This window comes from Triticum dicoccoides, chromosome 3A (assembly GCF_002162155.2).
Source record: "Triticum dicoccoides isolate Atlit2015 ecotype Zavitan chromosome 3A, WEW_v2.0, whole genome shotgun sequence".
NCBI lineage: Eukaryota > Viridiplantae > Streptophyta > Magnoliopsida > Poales > Poaceae > Triticum > Triticum dicoccoides.
The window spans coordinates 244,623,685-244,639,600 of record NC_041384.1 but is presented as its reverse complement, the minus strand read 5'-3'; the positions used below and the strand labels follow the sequence as shown (position 1 = coordinate 244,639,600).

At 48.1% G+C, this 15,916-nt stretch overlaps 1 protein-coding gene across 3 annotated transcripts; it reads left to right on the top strand.

The window, feature by feature from the left end:
• The first annotated feature begins 3,210 nt into the window (after positions 1 to 3,210).
• Positions 3,211 to 8,110, top strand: LOC119268003 (protein FAR1-RELATED SEQUENCE 5-like). 3 transcript variants are annotated; one of them, XM_037549488.1, is made up of 9 exons: positions 3,211 to 3,348; positions 3,452 to 3,827; positions 3,997 to 4,261; positions 4,380 to 4,511; positions 5,167 to 5,624; positions 5,724 to 6,011; positions 6,098 to 7,295; positions 7,379 to 7,507; positions 7,605 to 8,110. In XM_037549488.1, the coding sequence occupies exons 5-7, from the start codon at positions 5,181 to 5,183 to the stop codon at positions 6,749 to 6,751; spliced, it is 1,386 nt and encodes a 461-aa protein (XP_037405385.1). In that variant the 5' UTR covers positions 3,211 to 3,348; positions 3,452 to 3,827; positions 3,997 to 4,261; positions 4,380 to 4,511; positions 5,167 to 5,180; the 3' UTR covers positions 6,752 to 7,295; positions 7,379 to 7,507; positions 7,605 to 8,110. The 3 variants fall into 3 exon arrangements, with proteins under 3 accessions (XP_037405385.1, XP_037405384.1, XP_037405386.1); XM_037549487.1 differs by lacking the exon at positions 4,380 to 4,511; XM_037549489.1 differs by lacking the exon at positions 4,380 to 4,511 and having other exon boundaries at positions 5,152 to 5,624.
• The last annotated feature ends 7,806 nt before the right edge of the window (positions 8,111 to 15,916 follow it).

Genomic DNA, 15,916 nt, shown 5'->3' with positions numbered 1-15,916 from the left:
ACTATGGACGCATGGCCGAGTCCACCACCATTGAGTGTTTCTACAAGTTCTGCAGGGCAGTGGTGGCAGTGTTTGGACCGCAATACTTGTGATCACCCAATGCTGAAGACACTGCTCAGATCCTAGCACAGAATGCAGCAAAAGGATTTCTAGGGTTGCTTGGAAGCATCGACTACATGCATTGGAAATGGAGGAACTGTCCATTTGCTTGGCATGGGATGTACAAAGGCGCCAAAGGAAGTTGCAGTGTGGTAATTGAGGCAGTGGCCACACACGACCTTCTTTGGTATGCCACGAACTCACAATGACATCAACGTACTGCAGTACTCCCATGTCTTTGCCAAGCTTGTTGAAGGTTATTCTCCTTCGATGAACTTCAAGGTCAATTGATGGCATCTATCTGAGATGGTCCACATTTATGAAGACCGAAGGGAATATGCCCTAGAGGCAATAATAAAGTTGTTATTTATATTTCTTTATATCATGATAAATGTTTATTATTCATGCTAGAATTGTATTAACCGAAAACTTGATACATGTGTGAATACGTAGACAAAACAAAGTGTTCCTAGTATGCCTCTACTTGACTAGCTCGTTAATCAAAGATGGTTAAGTTTCCTGACCATAGACATGTGTTGTCATTTGATGAATGGGGTCACATCATTAGGAGAATGATGTGATGGACAAGACCCACCCATTAGCATAGCATAATGACCATTAAGTTTTATCGCTATTGCTTTCTTCATGACTTATACATATTCCTTTGACTATGAGATTATGCAAATCCTGAATACTGGAGGAACACCTTGTGTGCTATCAAACGTCACAACATAACTGGGTGATTATAAAGATGCTCTACAGGTGTCTCTGAAGGTGTTTGTTGAGTTGGCATAGATCGAGATTAGGATTTGTCACTCCGAGTATCAGAGAGGTATATATGGGCCCTCTCGGTAATGCACATCATAATAAGCCTTGCAAGCGATGTGACTAATGAGTTAGTTGCAGGATGATGCATTATGGAACGAGTAAAGAGATTGGCCGGTAATGAGATTGAACTAGGTATGAAGATACCGTCGATTGAATCTCGGGCAAGTAACATACCGATGACAAAGGGAATGACGTAGGGTTAATTATCCTTTTGCCCTCAGTGGTGTCCATGTGCTCAGCTTTGCCCTCAGATGCGAATTGTGCTCAGTTTTCCCCCTAGTCCATGCACAACTACTATGACGAGGCCAAACGGCCAGATTTGAGTCCATTCCATCAGCCGGCGTTAGTGGTTGTGGGTCCGGAGCTTACACGTGGGACCGCGTGGCCGTGGGTCCGCAGCTGACATGTGGGCCCGTGCAACAAAATCCCCAAATCATTCATAGGATTCTAGCTGCCCAAATCGACGCCCACTCTGCCCATCCGCCGACCGACCGTCCTACGTTGCCGCCGTCACCTGCGCCGCGGCCAATACCTGCCCTGCCACCAGCTGCACGGCCTGCTCCGCCGCTACCGTCCTGCGCCGACGCTCCACCGCTACCTGTGACGCCCGCCACCTACCTGCGACGCCACGCGTGGGGCGCCCGCCACCTGCTCTACCCGCGGCGCAGCCTCCTTCTGTGCGCCCGGCTGGAGCGCTCAAAGGTGGGGGGCTGGTGGAGCTGTTTGAACTAGGAGGAAGAACCCCGGGGTGAAATGACGATCAACAGCGACCTCGGAGTATTTGGCGAGGCAAGCATCGGGCCGGAGATCCGCCGCGTCCACGACTGGGTTCCCGAGGGGTAAGTCATGCCTCCTGTTTAGATTGAGCTTACTTGTGCATTTGAACAATCGATTCGAGTAGGTTTGCCCGATTAGTGTGCTGATTGCGTCTCCATTTTTCGTCGGTTAGGATGGAGTTGCGGTTTGCTTTATTGGTGCACATTAGAAGGGACCGGTACATGTTCGATGCAAAGGATAAGAAGAAATACCAAGGAGGTTTCGATTATCGGTTGCCAATGGCTAGTAATTGGAGTTTCAGACAATTTGGGGAGGTAATTTGTAGCCAATATCCTTGGGGTTTGCTTGATGAAGTGGTATACAAATACTATCACGGGGAAAAGAAATGGGTGATAGTTAGTAATGATGAAGAGTTGGCTATCATGTTTGCTAGGCATAAATAGAAAGATAATTTTCATGTGAGGCTGCAAATTGATGTGCTTGAGCAGGCATTTGGACCTAGGATGACGGGTGCAACATCTCGGGGAGAACCAAGTCATCGTAATGGCATCTCTAGCCAGAACAGTTCCATTGGTGCACGACGACGTGGTGGCTCGACAAGCATGGGCAACGGCAGTAGGGGCCCCCTTGAAGTGGAGCCATATGATTACAATTCTGGGGTTAATGAAGAGAACCTATATTCTGATGTTATTCAGAATTTACGACAGGCACCTTAGGCTGAAAACCAAGATGAGACTCACAATGCAGTCCGTGTGGATGATGACGTGGTAGGTGAGGACGAAGACCTTGCAGCTATTGAATGGGACCCTTTAAACCCTCATATGGAAGAAGGTACTGTTTTTGCATCCATGACTGAGTGTAGAAATGCACTTGTGACATACTGCATCAAGGTAGAACGTACTTTCAAAGTTGACAAGAGCGATCAAGTACGTTACAAAGTGCGCTGTCCAACTAAGGGTTGTCCATGGAGGCTGCTAGCATCTAAAATGCGAAATAGCACTAATGTTCAGGTCAAAGTGAACCCTTTTAAGCACACATGCCAGAAATCAACTCTTAGGAAGGATACAATCAGTAGAGCCAAGTCAAGATGGGTGACAGAAGAAGTAAAGAAGTGAGTGATAGAAAACCAGCAAGCGGGTCCAAAGGAATTGCATAAGAACATCAAAGATAAGTTCAAGATAGATTTACCATACATGAGGTTGTTCAGTGGTAAACAACATGCTATGGGAGTGCTATGGGAGTGGAGTTTTGGCTCCCGGGTCCAGATGAGCCCGATATCTGTGCCATGTATTATTGAATTTGATATACGGCGATGGAAAAGTCTGGTCGACGGGCGAGTACGCGTGGGGTCGGGCTGGTTCAGTTAACGCCCCGTCTAGTTGTCGTTAACATGTGCGAACGGCCGTCCGCGCGCTGTCACTCTCCCCCCGTCGCCTTTTCTGTCAGCTTGCTTCCAGCCCGTTACCTGGACCCATCTGTCAGCCCATGCCGTCTTGTGGGTTGGCCACCTCTTGGCGGTCTAGTCCATTTGGTCAGTAGAAGGGGATCCGAGAGGAGGAACAGGGCGGTGTAGGCGGCGCGGCGGTGGCGGATCGGTGGTAGTCCTAGCATGCCGACTGATTTCCCCGTCTCTCCAGTGAGCAGGTAAATGAATCCTCCATAGCTTGCCTTTACAATAGTTGCCGCCCCCAACTCCCACTCCCGTAATTAGTTACATGACAGGATTTTCGTTCTGATTTGCTACCAGACTGCCAATCTTCTCAGATGAGGCATCTAGTGCGGCGAAGGTGCTAGGTATGATTGGCACAGGGAGGAGTGGGGGAGGGGAGGGTTTCAGCTAATGGATCGCGCGGAGGCATCGTCTGTGGATTGGGCATCAGTTCACGGGTGAACTGTTCTAATCTGTTCGGAGAGGAAGCAAGTGTTGATGCTAGGTGCGGTGGGTTGTCCGCGTTCAGCGAGAGCGAGGGCGACAACACTAAAAAAATTGAGAATGGAGGCCACCAATCTCGTGCTGATGGTCACCAGGAAGCTATTATTTGCGATAGAGCAGAAAGTGCAGATGTAGGTTCTGCTCAATCTACAGGAAAGGCTGATCCTCAGGCCCCAGGGTGCACGAAGAGGTAATAAAACGTCGCCCTATAGAATAAGATCTAATGTGTTTTTGCAGTGCTAGTAATTGGGGAAAATGAAGAATAATGATTTTTTTTCGTGCGTTTGTCTCTGAGTATGATTCCTTGATGTCCTAAATGTAGTAATACGAATTTTTGTAACTTGACTCGCATGATGTAGGGTAAGAGTTGGTAAACAGCTTCTAGACAAAGCTCCGTGCGCTGAAAGAGTAGGAGCGCTGGAGAAGACCATCAGGGGCTATGCCAAAACACTTGGGGATTGTGTGGTTGAGCCATCAGTTGGTCTAACGTTCGACTCCTTGGGCGAGGCGTACGATTTTTTCAATTTGTATTCCTGGGAGCTGGGTTTCGGCATAAGGTACGGCAAGAGCAGGCTTAATTCAGAGAAGACAAAATGCATGCAGGAGGTTGTCTGCGGGTGCTCGGTGAGTATGCTTGTTGTGAAACTGTCTTTCCAATCATGCTAGGGAGCTAATGGGTGGTGGTTAGCACTGTATATCTAATGTATGATGTTATGCCAATTGTCATGGTAAACCAACGAAGCATAACAGCCGTTCATGTCGTTGCTAGTTCCCAGCAATGATAAGGCTGCTCTGGACATCTGACAATGGCTGGTACATCACAGAGCACAGGGCAAATCATAACCATGCTTTAACGCAAACATGTGGTGAGAAGGTAAATTGGCCATCCCATAAACATATAGATGCATACACAAGGGATTTGGTTAAGAAGCTTAGGCAGAACAACGTAAATGTCACAAAGGTGTACAGTATAATTTCAAGCTTCTTCGGTGATGCAAACAAAATGCCTTTTACTAAAAGATCACTGCGAAATTTGTGCGGTAAGATAAATAGGGAGCAGGCAGAGGATGATGTTAGGAAAACAATTGATGTGTTTGCTGACATAGCTGCGAAAGACCGGGAGTTTGTTTTCAGAGTGCAGCCAGATAAAGGATGTAGGATTAAGAATTTGATGTGGGCAACTGGTAGCAGCCGGAACCAATATATTTATTTTGGTGATGTTGTTACATTTGACACAACATATAGAACAAATCTGTACGATATGCCATTCGGGCTGTTCGTTGGGGTGAACAACCATTTCCAGAGCATTGTGCTGGCGGGTGTGCTTCTCCGTGATGAATAAGCTGAGAGCTTCGAGTGGGTTTTTTCAGAGTTTGTTAGAATGATGGGAGGGAAGGCTCCCTTGACAATTTTGACACGTACATCTTTATAATTTTTGACATGCTGTTTTCGGTCCTACTCATCCATGTAATTGTGGAATTTAGGTACTAAAACAGTTTTTTTTGTTTTACCGGGCATGGTGTGAGCAGATCAATGTCGAGCAATGGAGATTGTGATCAGGAATGTGCTACCGACAACCACGCATCGCTGGTGCAAGTGGCATGTGCTGAAGAAGTGCAAGGAGACACTGGGTCCAATGTACACGAAACAGAGTGACTTCCGAGCAGAGTTTCACAAGGTTGTCATCCACATGTTGACAATTAACGAGTTCGATGACGCTTGGAAAATGCTAATAGAGAAATACAGTTTACAGAGTCACACATATATGACCCAAGTCTATGAGATAAGGGAGGAATGGGCTAAGCCTTATTTTCAGGGGGTATTTTGTGCGAAAATGACTAGCACGGAGAGGAGTGAAAGTGCCAACAGTATGCTGAAAACATATGTGCTGCCAGGGTGTCCAATGCACATGTTTGTGAAACACTATATGCGTCTCCAGTCCGCGAGGGACGCAGAGGAGAGTTATGAGGAAAAGCGTAATAAAGTGGTAAGTAACCAAACTCAATCTAGTTGAACCATCCCATTAGAAAACAAATTGCCGATGGTGTTGCATACTTATGATAGATTGCCTTGCATTGCTTAACAGGCCGGAGTTGTGTTCAAGTGCAATATGTCAACAGAGAGACATGGCAGCAAGGTGTACACATGTGCAATGATCGAGCAGCTAGGTGAGCTGCTCTACCAAGCTAACGCATATCGAATTGAAGAGTTGGATAAGGGTAGATTGTACAGAGCCACACACACGCAGGCTGAGATGCGCGAGAAGTGGGCAAGGGGAGTTTACGAAGTGAAGATGCTGGATGATGGTCGTTTATTTGAGTGTGAATGTGGTCTGTTTGAACACATGGGCATGCCGTGCTGCCACATGCTAAAGGTAAATTTAGTTTGTTGGAGTGTTTAGTACTGCTTTTCAATCAGTTGAAGCCATGGCAAAGCTTGCTCAGTAATCATTTGCTCCAGGTTATGGATGTTCTTGGTTACACTGAGATCCCGGAGAAGTTGATATTGAAGAGGTGGACAAGGGATGCAAGGGATGTTCTTCTGTCTCATTTGCAAGTCTACCAAAGAGGCCATGCAAGCAGTAGGATAATGACACACCGGCACACAAGTCTATACGTGCACGCAATGGAGTTGGTCCGTCTGGGCGATGCATCCGTAGAAGCCTATGAGAAAGGGATGAGAATCATTAGGGATGGTATTACTGCTCTTGCTGGCTATGAATCCCAGAGGGACGGGCTAGCTTTGGAGGACAGGCCTGAAGCTCACCGTGGTGCCGGAGAAAAATGCGATGATGGTGGACTTGTTGCACCCGTAGAAAGGCAGCAGATGGATGTTGATACTTTCGCTGGCCTAGATGCTCCGGAGAAGAGAAAGAAGCAAGGGCGCCCAACAAGCAGCCGCGAGAAGGCTCCGTATGAACAGTTGAGTAAGAGGACAAGGTTCTGCCGCATATGTAGAGGGAGTGGGCACAAGAAAACGACATGCCCGGAGCGCGGTGATCACCCGAAGAATCCCAGGAAGCAGGCAAAATGCAGCAACTGTGGTGTAGAAGGACACAAGCATAACACCTGCACGAATGCATTTGCTGTTAAGTTGCATGCGGGTGGTGTTTAATTGCGATGCCCTCTGACAGTTTTTTCCATAGGTTATTTTAGAACGTTTTATGTTTGTAGAGTGAATTGATGTGTGACTAGATGAGCTTAATTCCCACCGTATTGTTGTTGACCGTTATGTATTCCGAAGCAAACAGTTGCAAAGGAGGCATGGAAGATTTGGAACTGCGTGAGCGAATGGAAGGGCTCTGTGAGATACGTACACTGCTTGGCCATTATGTGTTTTTTTCTTTTTCCGTTTACTCTGTGGCTGCGACTTAAGGGTTTGAATTTTGAATTTTGAACTACTGGACAGAGCTGTTGCGCTAGGTTGGTTCAGATAGGTGGGGCACTAAACAGGGGAGGCTCTCTGCCTTTAAATATGGTCCAGCCGCATAGCGTGCTCCCGAGTACAGTTCACACGCCAAATACTCAAAAAAGCTCGAGGTACCAAGCTAGACATCCGGGGGAGACAGAAGATAATGGTGCCGTCCATCAGTTGGCCGAGCTCCGGCATCCTCACCGAGGGGTTTGTCTGGAGCCTCGACAGTGACCTGTTTGCACAGGTATGCCGCGCCACTTCTACAAAAACCGTATGATTCCGGTTGTTTCCTTTCGAGCAAGCTAACACCATGGTTGCCCCGTGTAGTGGCTGGGCTTGTCTAACAGCGGCGTACAGTGCATCGCGGGAGGCGGCAGCTCGGTTGATGGTCAAGATGGTCAGAGCATGGGCGAGGTGAACCAGGGGGCGGATCAGGCGGCTGATGATCTCGTGGAGGTGAGAAGAGACATCAGATCTGACCATTTATGTTGCCTGCTCTGTGAATCTGAAGCATTTTGTGTTCCACCCCCCGTTTTTGTTATCTTTGATGCAGGTTGAAGCTGCCCCTGCAGATGTTCTTCCAGATAACCAGGACGGAGCAGCCGTGGTGGAGAACCAGGCGGTAGATTTCGGGCTGGAGGTGGTGGCGGAGCATGACCTGGACGCGAAGGGAGAGGATGGATTGGTGGAGTCGGCAGAGCTTGAGGAGTTCGATGAGTCAGTGATGTTTTGGAGTGGTGAGGAGGAGTCTGAGGATGAAGATGAGGTGTGCTCCTCCGCGCAGAAGCGTCCTCATCCGAACTAGTTTCAAGAAAGACGACATAATCTGATAATTGATCGGTCGAAAGTAGTTTAGAGTAGTAGAAGTTAGCATGTGTTTAGCACTTGCTAGTTGTTGACTTACTGTCAACTGTTTGGGAGTCGTCCGGTATTTTGGATGTGGCAACACATGGTTGTAATATCTTATCGATCGGTCCCATGTTTGGAAAAGTCGCTCACTTTCCATGATGGCGCTAGAAAAGCGCTCATTACAAATGAGAGTCTATATGATTCGACTTTCGTTGGTAGTGATAGTGAATCATTATGAAATGAATCAGATGCCAGAGAATCGCGTTAACTGTCGTTTTGCAGTGTGGGCTGCATGGTCGCATCGTTAGTAACCAGAAAAATTGCTCTTGCGATGATCCCACTCGGCTAGAATAGAACAATAATTTATTTTGTCTGCCATTGGGTCTCATGGTTGATTAGTAAGAGGTAACTACGTCCATGCTAATTAAACAGTTTGCATGCATGTGGAAGAGTCAAAGGAGTCGCGTCGGTGGGTTGGTGGCGCGGGTGTATGGACCCCTGTTTTTCTTTGAGGGAGGAACTGCGTGGACCACCACACTCGCTGTCCGAACTATTGCGACATCCGATTTTGTTTTCTCGTAGCATGGGGAAAAGGTGGCGGGTCCGTTGGTCGACAAGGTCTTTTGTTATTGTCATGTGACACGTGGACAAAAGTGTGCAAGATATAGTGGGATCCGGGGTGCATTTCGTGCATGACGCTGCATGCTTCAGGGGGGCCCAGTATGACAGTTAATGTCGTGGAGCGAAAAAAAGGTACACGTGCATCCCGGTGCATGCTGCGGTGAACCCTCATTGTATGACTCGTTGGGTTTGTGCATTTACGTCCATGAGAGCTGCTACTCCCGGTCTCTGGTAATAGATGTCACCGGCATCATATATATTTTTGTTTTGGCATGCGATTTGATTGATTTGGTGGAATGAATAAGCAAAATGACTGGGGTGAAGGTGTAGACGTGTCATTTGTACAGGCAGCTGGGTCGCGCCGCGCACCGGGTAGGCACGTATTGCTGGTCGGTAGTGGGCGGTAAAAATCCCACCATTTGCACCCAAAATTCGGGCGAGCTATAGCTCGGTATGAGTGGCAACGAGACATCCACGTTAGATGCAGATAAGGGAGTGGGTGAAAAAATCATCCCGTGCCCCGTGGTCAGCTCGGTTTACTTCTTACCCCACACTCTCACTCCAATCCTTCTCTCTACTTGGGCAAAAGAGATAGATAAGGGGAGAGCAAAAGCAGAGGAGAGGTGAAAAGAAGGTTGGTGCTTGGCAGTGGAAAACCGAATCTCCGGGTCGCTGCCGTGCATCTCGTGCTGCGACCTGGCTAGCTGGTGAGTAGATCTGGTCCGCATTTACAAAGGCTTGCTCTTTCGCGTGGCGATTAAGAAAATCATAGGCATTTTTTGGTTTGACATTGGGGTGGTCCTTCCTACTGATGTTTATGCATCTAGGTCGTCGCGATGAAGCCACAAGCTTCACCGTCGAGGAAGTGTCATACTCGAAGCCGAGGAAGGGTCGCTGTCGAAGCTGGATCTAGCCAGTCTTCACGCCCGTGGGGGAGCAGGCTTCAGCTTCCAGCCACAGCTGAACCAGAGGAGATCCCTCGGATGGAGCCGAAGTTAGCGGCCGAAAACCTGCCAGGGCCATCAATACGGAACACTTCCACTCCGGCGACATTGCTGGGCGTCGGGTCCATATTGTATCTAGTGGTCAGAAGCACGGGGCTCGGCAGTTTCCTAACTATTAGGGTGGCTGGCAAGATGAATAGGAGGTTCTATGTCTGGGTGCAGTCTAGGTTAGATCCAAAAACCATGGGGATGACTTTCCTAGATAAGCAAGTTAGGTACTTAGACAGGGAGGCAGTTGGTAGAATTATAGGTGTGGTGTCTGGCAATAGGCCTGTTAAATTTGGACCACTGAAAGATAGGGTCAAAACTGTTGAGAAGGTGCAGTCGTTGCTTGGCTTAGAAGTTAGAGCGTCCGCTGGAATTAAGGTAGGGGATCTGCATAAATTAGCTCAGATATGTGATCATGAAGAGATGTCAGCAAAGCAATTAGACACGGCTGAAAGTGCAACTATCCCTAGGTGGTTTTGGTAATTCATAACAACATATAGCTCATTGAGCTAATGGTATTCCAAGATGATTATTTCAGGAAAGCTCAATGACTGGCATGGTATGGATGTGAAAGTGGAACCCTCAAAATGCTAAGGACAAAGGATTGGCTCAAGCTCAAAAGCTCAAGACTCTTCATTTTATATTTTAGTGATCCAAGATCACATTGAGTCTTTAGGAAAAGCCAATACTATCAAGGAGGGATGAGGTGTTGCTTAATGAGCCTCTTGCTTCATGTGCTTAGTGATATGCTCCAAAACCCTCAACTACTTTCCCATATCCACATATGACCTAAACCCTAAGCCAAACTCGGTCCTACCGATTCTTCCTATCCGGCGCCACCGAGTTTCACTTGTCATAAGCCACTGCCAAACCCTAGCAATTCGGTTCTACCGATAGGGATCTCGGTCTCACCGAGATGGGATTGCAAACTCTCTATTTCCCTTTCGTAACTTTTCGGTCTCACCGAAAGAGCGAATCGGTCCCACCGAGATTGCAATGTAAATTCAGCGTTTCCCCTTTGTAACTTTTCGGTCTCACCGAAAGAGCAAATCGGTCCCACCGAGTTTGCCTGACCAACTCTCTGGTTAGCTAATTACCAAATTCGGTCTCACCAAGTTTGTGTAATCGGTCTCACCAAGATTACGTTATGCCCAAACCCTAACCATATCGGTCCTACCAAGTTGCATGTCAGTCCCACCGAAAATCTCTAACGGTCACTAGGTTTACATTTTCGGTCCGACCGAGTTTGTTGATTCGGTCCCACCAAGATTGGAAAACTGTGTGTAACAGTTGGATTTTGTGTGGAGGCTATATATACCCCTCCACCTCCTCTTCATTCAAAGAGAGAGCCATCAGAACACATACACCATTCCAACTCATATGTTCTGAGAGAGAACCACCTACTCATGTGTTGAGACCAAGATATTCCATTCCTACCATATGAATCTTGATCTCTAGCTTCTCCAAGTTGCTTTCCACTCAAATCTTCTTTCCACAAAATCCAAATCCTATGAGAGAGAGTTGAGTGTTGGGGAGACTATCATTTGAAGCACAAGAGCAAGGAGTTCATTACCTACACACCATTTGTTACTTCTTGGAGAGTGGTGTCTCCTAGATTGGCTAGGTGTCACTTGGGAGCCTCCGACAAGATTGTGGAGTTGAACCAAGGAGTTTGTAAGGGCAAGGAGATCGCCTACTTCGTGAAGATCTACCGCTAGTGAGGCAAGTCCTGTGTGGGCGATGGCCATGGTAGGATAGACAAGGTTGCTTCTTCTTGGACACTTTGTGGGTGGTTGCTTCTTCGTGGACCCTTCGTGGGTGGAGCCCTATGTGGACTCACGCAACCATTACCCTTTGTGGATGGAGCCCTGTGTGGACTCTCACAACCGTTACCCTTTGTGGGTTGAAGTCTCCATCAACGTGGATGTAGGATAGCACCACCTATCCGAACCACGGGAAAAACATCTATGTCTCCAATTGCATTTGAATTCTTCAAACCCTTCTCTTTACATTCTTGCAAGTTGCATGCTTTACTTTCCGCTGCCAAAATACTCTTTGCATGCTTGCTTGAATTGTGTGATGATTGCTTAACTTGTCCTAAAATAGCTAAAATCTGCCAAGAACTAAAATTGGGAAAAGGTTAAGTTTTTATTTGGTCAAGTAGTCTAATCACCCCCCTCTAGACATACTTTCGATCCTACAAGTGGTATCAGAGCTTTGGTCTCCATTTGCTTTGATCTCCATAGCTTTTGGTGGTCATAGCCTTGGTTTCACAACCTAGGAGAGTATGGCGTCTAGCGAGGGAAATTATCACCGTAGAGGTCCCTACTTTGATGGTATTAATTTTGCTAGTTGGAAGCATAAAATGAAAATGCATATTCTTGGACATAACCCCGCCGTTTGGGCTATTGTGTGTGTTGGTTTGCAAGGTGACTTCTTTGATGGGAGAGAACCAAACCGTGAAGCTACCGCGGATGAGTTGAAGATGTTGCAATACAATGCTCAAGCTTGTGATATTCTCTTCAACGGATTGTGCCCCGAAGAATTCAACAAAATCAGCCGTCTTGAGAATGCGAAGGAAATTTGGGACACTTTGATTGATATGCACGAAGGTACCGACACCGTCAAGGAATCCAAGTTGGATGTGCTTCAAAGCCAACTTGACAAGTTCAAGATGAAGGATGGTGAAGGTGTCGCTGAAATGTACTCTAGGCTTGCTCTCATCACAAATGAGATTGCCGGCTTAGGAAGTGAAGAGATGATCGATAGATTCATCATCAAGAAGATTCTAAGAGCCTTGGATGGAAAATATGATACCGTGTGCACATTGATCCAAATGATGCCCAGTTACAAAGATCTCAAGCCAACGGAGGTGATTGGAAGAATTGTTGCTCATGAGATGTCACTTAAGGATAAAGAGGAACTTCATGTCAGGACCCCGACTCAATGCCACATCGATCTAGCATGTAACACCTCGTATCACTTTGCGGCCTCACGCACGGTATTCCACGGGTGTCGCCTTACCTTTGCCCGGGACCGTTTGCGCCTTTTGGCACACGTATATGACAGTGTCGCTAGCATCCATATGATAAGGAGCCCGGGCTGACATGGCTAGTCGTAAACCCAAAGTGGCACAGACTTACAGGGACAGGCATCCATGACCCAGCATCGAACGTGTCGGTCATCAGCGAGTGAATCCAGGCTGTAGCACTGGGCTAGCAGGACTCCGGTGAACCGGGCTGTAGCGGGCTAACAGGACTCTGGTATTCATCGCGTGACATTTCCCCGAAGGGACAGACACAGGAACGAAGAAGGACACATGCCGGCCAGCCTAAGTGTTCCGGAGCAGTAGCAAGCTACCATGGCTCAGTGGAAACACTAGGAGACATTTCCCGGTAAGAGAGGCTACTAAGGATAAACAACTAGATAGCCAGATCCCACACATACCAAGCATTTCAATAACATACACACAATATGCTTGATATGTGCAAATACAACATGGCATCACAACATGACTCTACGACTCAAGTATTTATTCATTAGGCTCCGAGGAGCGAGATATTACAAACATGGGTCTCATGACCCAACAATCAGAGCATACAAGTCAAAGCACAAGCGGAAGCTATCATGTCTGAGTACAGACATCTATAAATGAAAAAGGCTGAGAAGCCTGACTATCTATCAAGTCCTGCCGAGGGCACAAGATCGTAGCTGAGGTAACAAGCTAAACGTCGAAGTCCACGCGAAACTACTAGTGAGACCGAAGTCTCTCTGCAAAAACATAAAATAGGCAAACGTGAGTACAAATGTACCCAGCAAGACTTACATCAGAACTATCTACATATGCATCATTATCAACAAAGGGGATGGTGGGGTTTAACTGCAGCAAGCCAGCTTTGACTCGGTGGCTATCCTAAACTACGACTGCAAGCGACTCTTTGAGGTGGCGCACACGAGTCCACATATTCACCATATCAATACACCACTATGGATCCACTCCCGTCTCCTTACGAGAATGCCATCCATAGCACTCACGCTTATCTTGCGTATTTTAGAGTATCCACTTTCACTTGTCTATGAACTGATATAAGCAACCCAGAAGTCCTTTTCCGCGGACACGGCTATTCGAATAGATCATATTAACCCTGCAGGGGTGTACTTCTTCACACACGCTCTCACCGCTTACCGCCGTTTACACGACATGTACTCGGCAACCTTCAAGCGGAAGCCCAACGTGGGTGTCGGCCACGGCCTGCCTAAACACTCGAGTCTCTAGTCCAGGTTTATCGCCTATTCGGGTTCCATCCATGAGGATATCCGGCCGGAGTTTCGCTCACAGCCCCAAACAATGTGTACAGGGTTCCGTGACACCAAACGGGCGCCCGGTTTACCCGGCCACGTGCCTACCGCATCACAGCCCACCCCTACGGTCAGCGCTGCGCACGGCCTCCAGCAAACTACAAACACCAGAAACTACTTGCAACTCCTGGACAGAGGACAAGGGTGATCAAGAAGCCGAGAGGGTCCATTGGTTTCGGGCCCAATGCGTGGTAGTAGCTGAATCATGGATCACAAACACAGAACTCAGTTCCTGAGGACGGCTGCAATGAGACAACCCACCATGTACTCCTACATGGCCTCTCACCGCTACCTTTACCAAATCGTGTTCACACACTTAGCTCACACACAGTAGGACAGGTTCACACGCCTCTGATTCATCCCCGAAGAATCAGACCTGACTCAACTCTAAGCAGTAGCAGGCATGACAGCAAACATAAATGAGTAGGCACATCAGGGCTCAAACAACTCCTACTCATGCTAGTGGGTTTCATCTATTTACTGTGGCAATGACAGGTCATGCAGAGGATAAAGGGGTTCAGCTACCGCAGCAAGTAACAGATGAATCGGTGTTGTCCTAATGCATTAAAAGAGAGCAGGAGCGAGAGAGTAGGATTGTATCGGAATGAACAAGGGGTTTTTGCTTGCCTGGCACTTCTGAAGATAACATTGAGTCTTCATCAGTGTCAACGATCATATCATCGGTATCACGTCTATCGAGAGGGGGCAAATACCGGCAACACAGAAGGGAACACAATCAATGCAATGCACAATATGATGCATGATCATGACATGGCAAAATGAATGTGTTTTGGGCTAATGCAACTAGCAACAGATTAAATGAAGTTGGTTTGAATACAAGATTCAAATTCAAACTCCATATGTGATTATTCAAATGCCATTTAATTTATTTGTGCTAAACAGCAGCTATAAGTTGTTCTAACATGCATGAAAATGGTACAGATGGATTCCTTGAATTTTTCTGATAATTTTTCATATATAAATTATTTAATTTGGAGTTACGGTTAATTTTCTATGATTTATTGAAGTTTAGGGTTATTATCTGAAATTTATAAATCATTTTTGATTTATTTTAATTCCAGAAACAAATACTGCGTCAGCATGACGTATTAGTGACGTCAGCAGGTCAACGTGGCTGGTCCAGGTCAAACCTGGCCAGTGGGGTCCACACGTCAGTGTCTCAGACTGGTTTTTGTCGCTGACATGTGGGCCCAGTCAACGGCCACGTCAGCGCGGTCAAAACTGACGCGTGGGGCCACTGTGGTTAACTTAAACTAAACAGGGGTTAACCGTGGTTAGTTAAGGGCGTGGGGCCCATATGTCAGTGAGAGATAGGGCTGTTAGCAGGGTCATTAGCGACTAAGTAAGTGCGCCACGTCGGCGTCACCGGAGACCAGCCGGCGGCGACCACAGGACACGGCGGGGCACGCCGGACTTGCGCTAGAGGCGTCAGTTTGGCGCGCTGAGGGCACCCGGGGATGGCCCTTGCTCTCGCGCATCCAGAGGACCAAGTGGGAGGTCGTGGGGTCGCCTGAACTCATGCCGGCGACGAGCTTTGGCGGCGATGGGGTTCGGTGGTGCTCGGGCGCGTCGCTACGGTGCATCAGTGAGCAAATGGAGAGGCTGGGCAGCACCTGCTAGACATGGGGAGCACTAAGAGCAGCTCAGTGAGGCCAGGGGAGCACGGGGGCTATGCGTGCAGCAGCAATGGCGGACGGTGGCTTCGGTGCTCGTGGGGAACGGCGCTACGGCACGGAGGGGAGCATGCTGAGTTAGGGGAGAGGGTCAGTGACTCACGGCGATGACGAGGGGACGCTCGGCGAGGTCGGGGACGGTCCGGAGCCGGCGAATTTGATGAAGATGGCCGGCGGGTCCGAGGTAGAAGACGACGGCGATGGCGGCGATGCAGGGCTTCCGGAGGGCTGTGGATCGGTGGGGAGGAAGAGGGGGTCGAGGCGGAGCTCCTGGGTGCATCGGCGAGGCTAGGGGTGGCCGGTGGCCATGGGTACGGCGACGATGACGGCGAGCTCCGCTCGGTCGCGGG

Excerpts from the sequence above, each read along its gene's own strand:
- LOC119268003 (XM_037549487.1), top strand. The coding sequence starts at position 4,231 with ATGCATGCAGGAGGTTGTCTGCGGGTGCTCG. Across the intron at positions 4,262-5,166 it reads AGGTTGTCTGCGGGTGCTCG|ATCAATGTCGAGCAATGGAG; the intron begins GTGAGTATGCTT and ends TGGTGTGAGCAG. Across the intron at positions 6,012-6,097 it reads CGTGCTGCCACATGCTAAAG|GTTATGGATGTTCTTGGTTA; the intron begins GTAAATTTAGTT and ends CATTTGCTCCAG.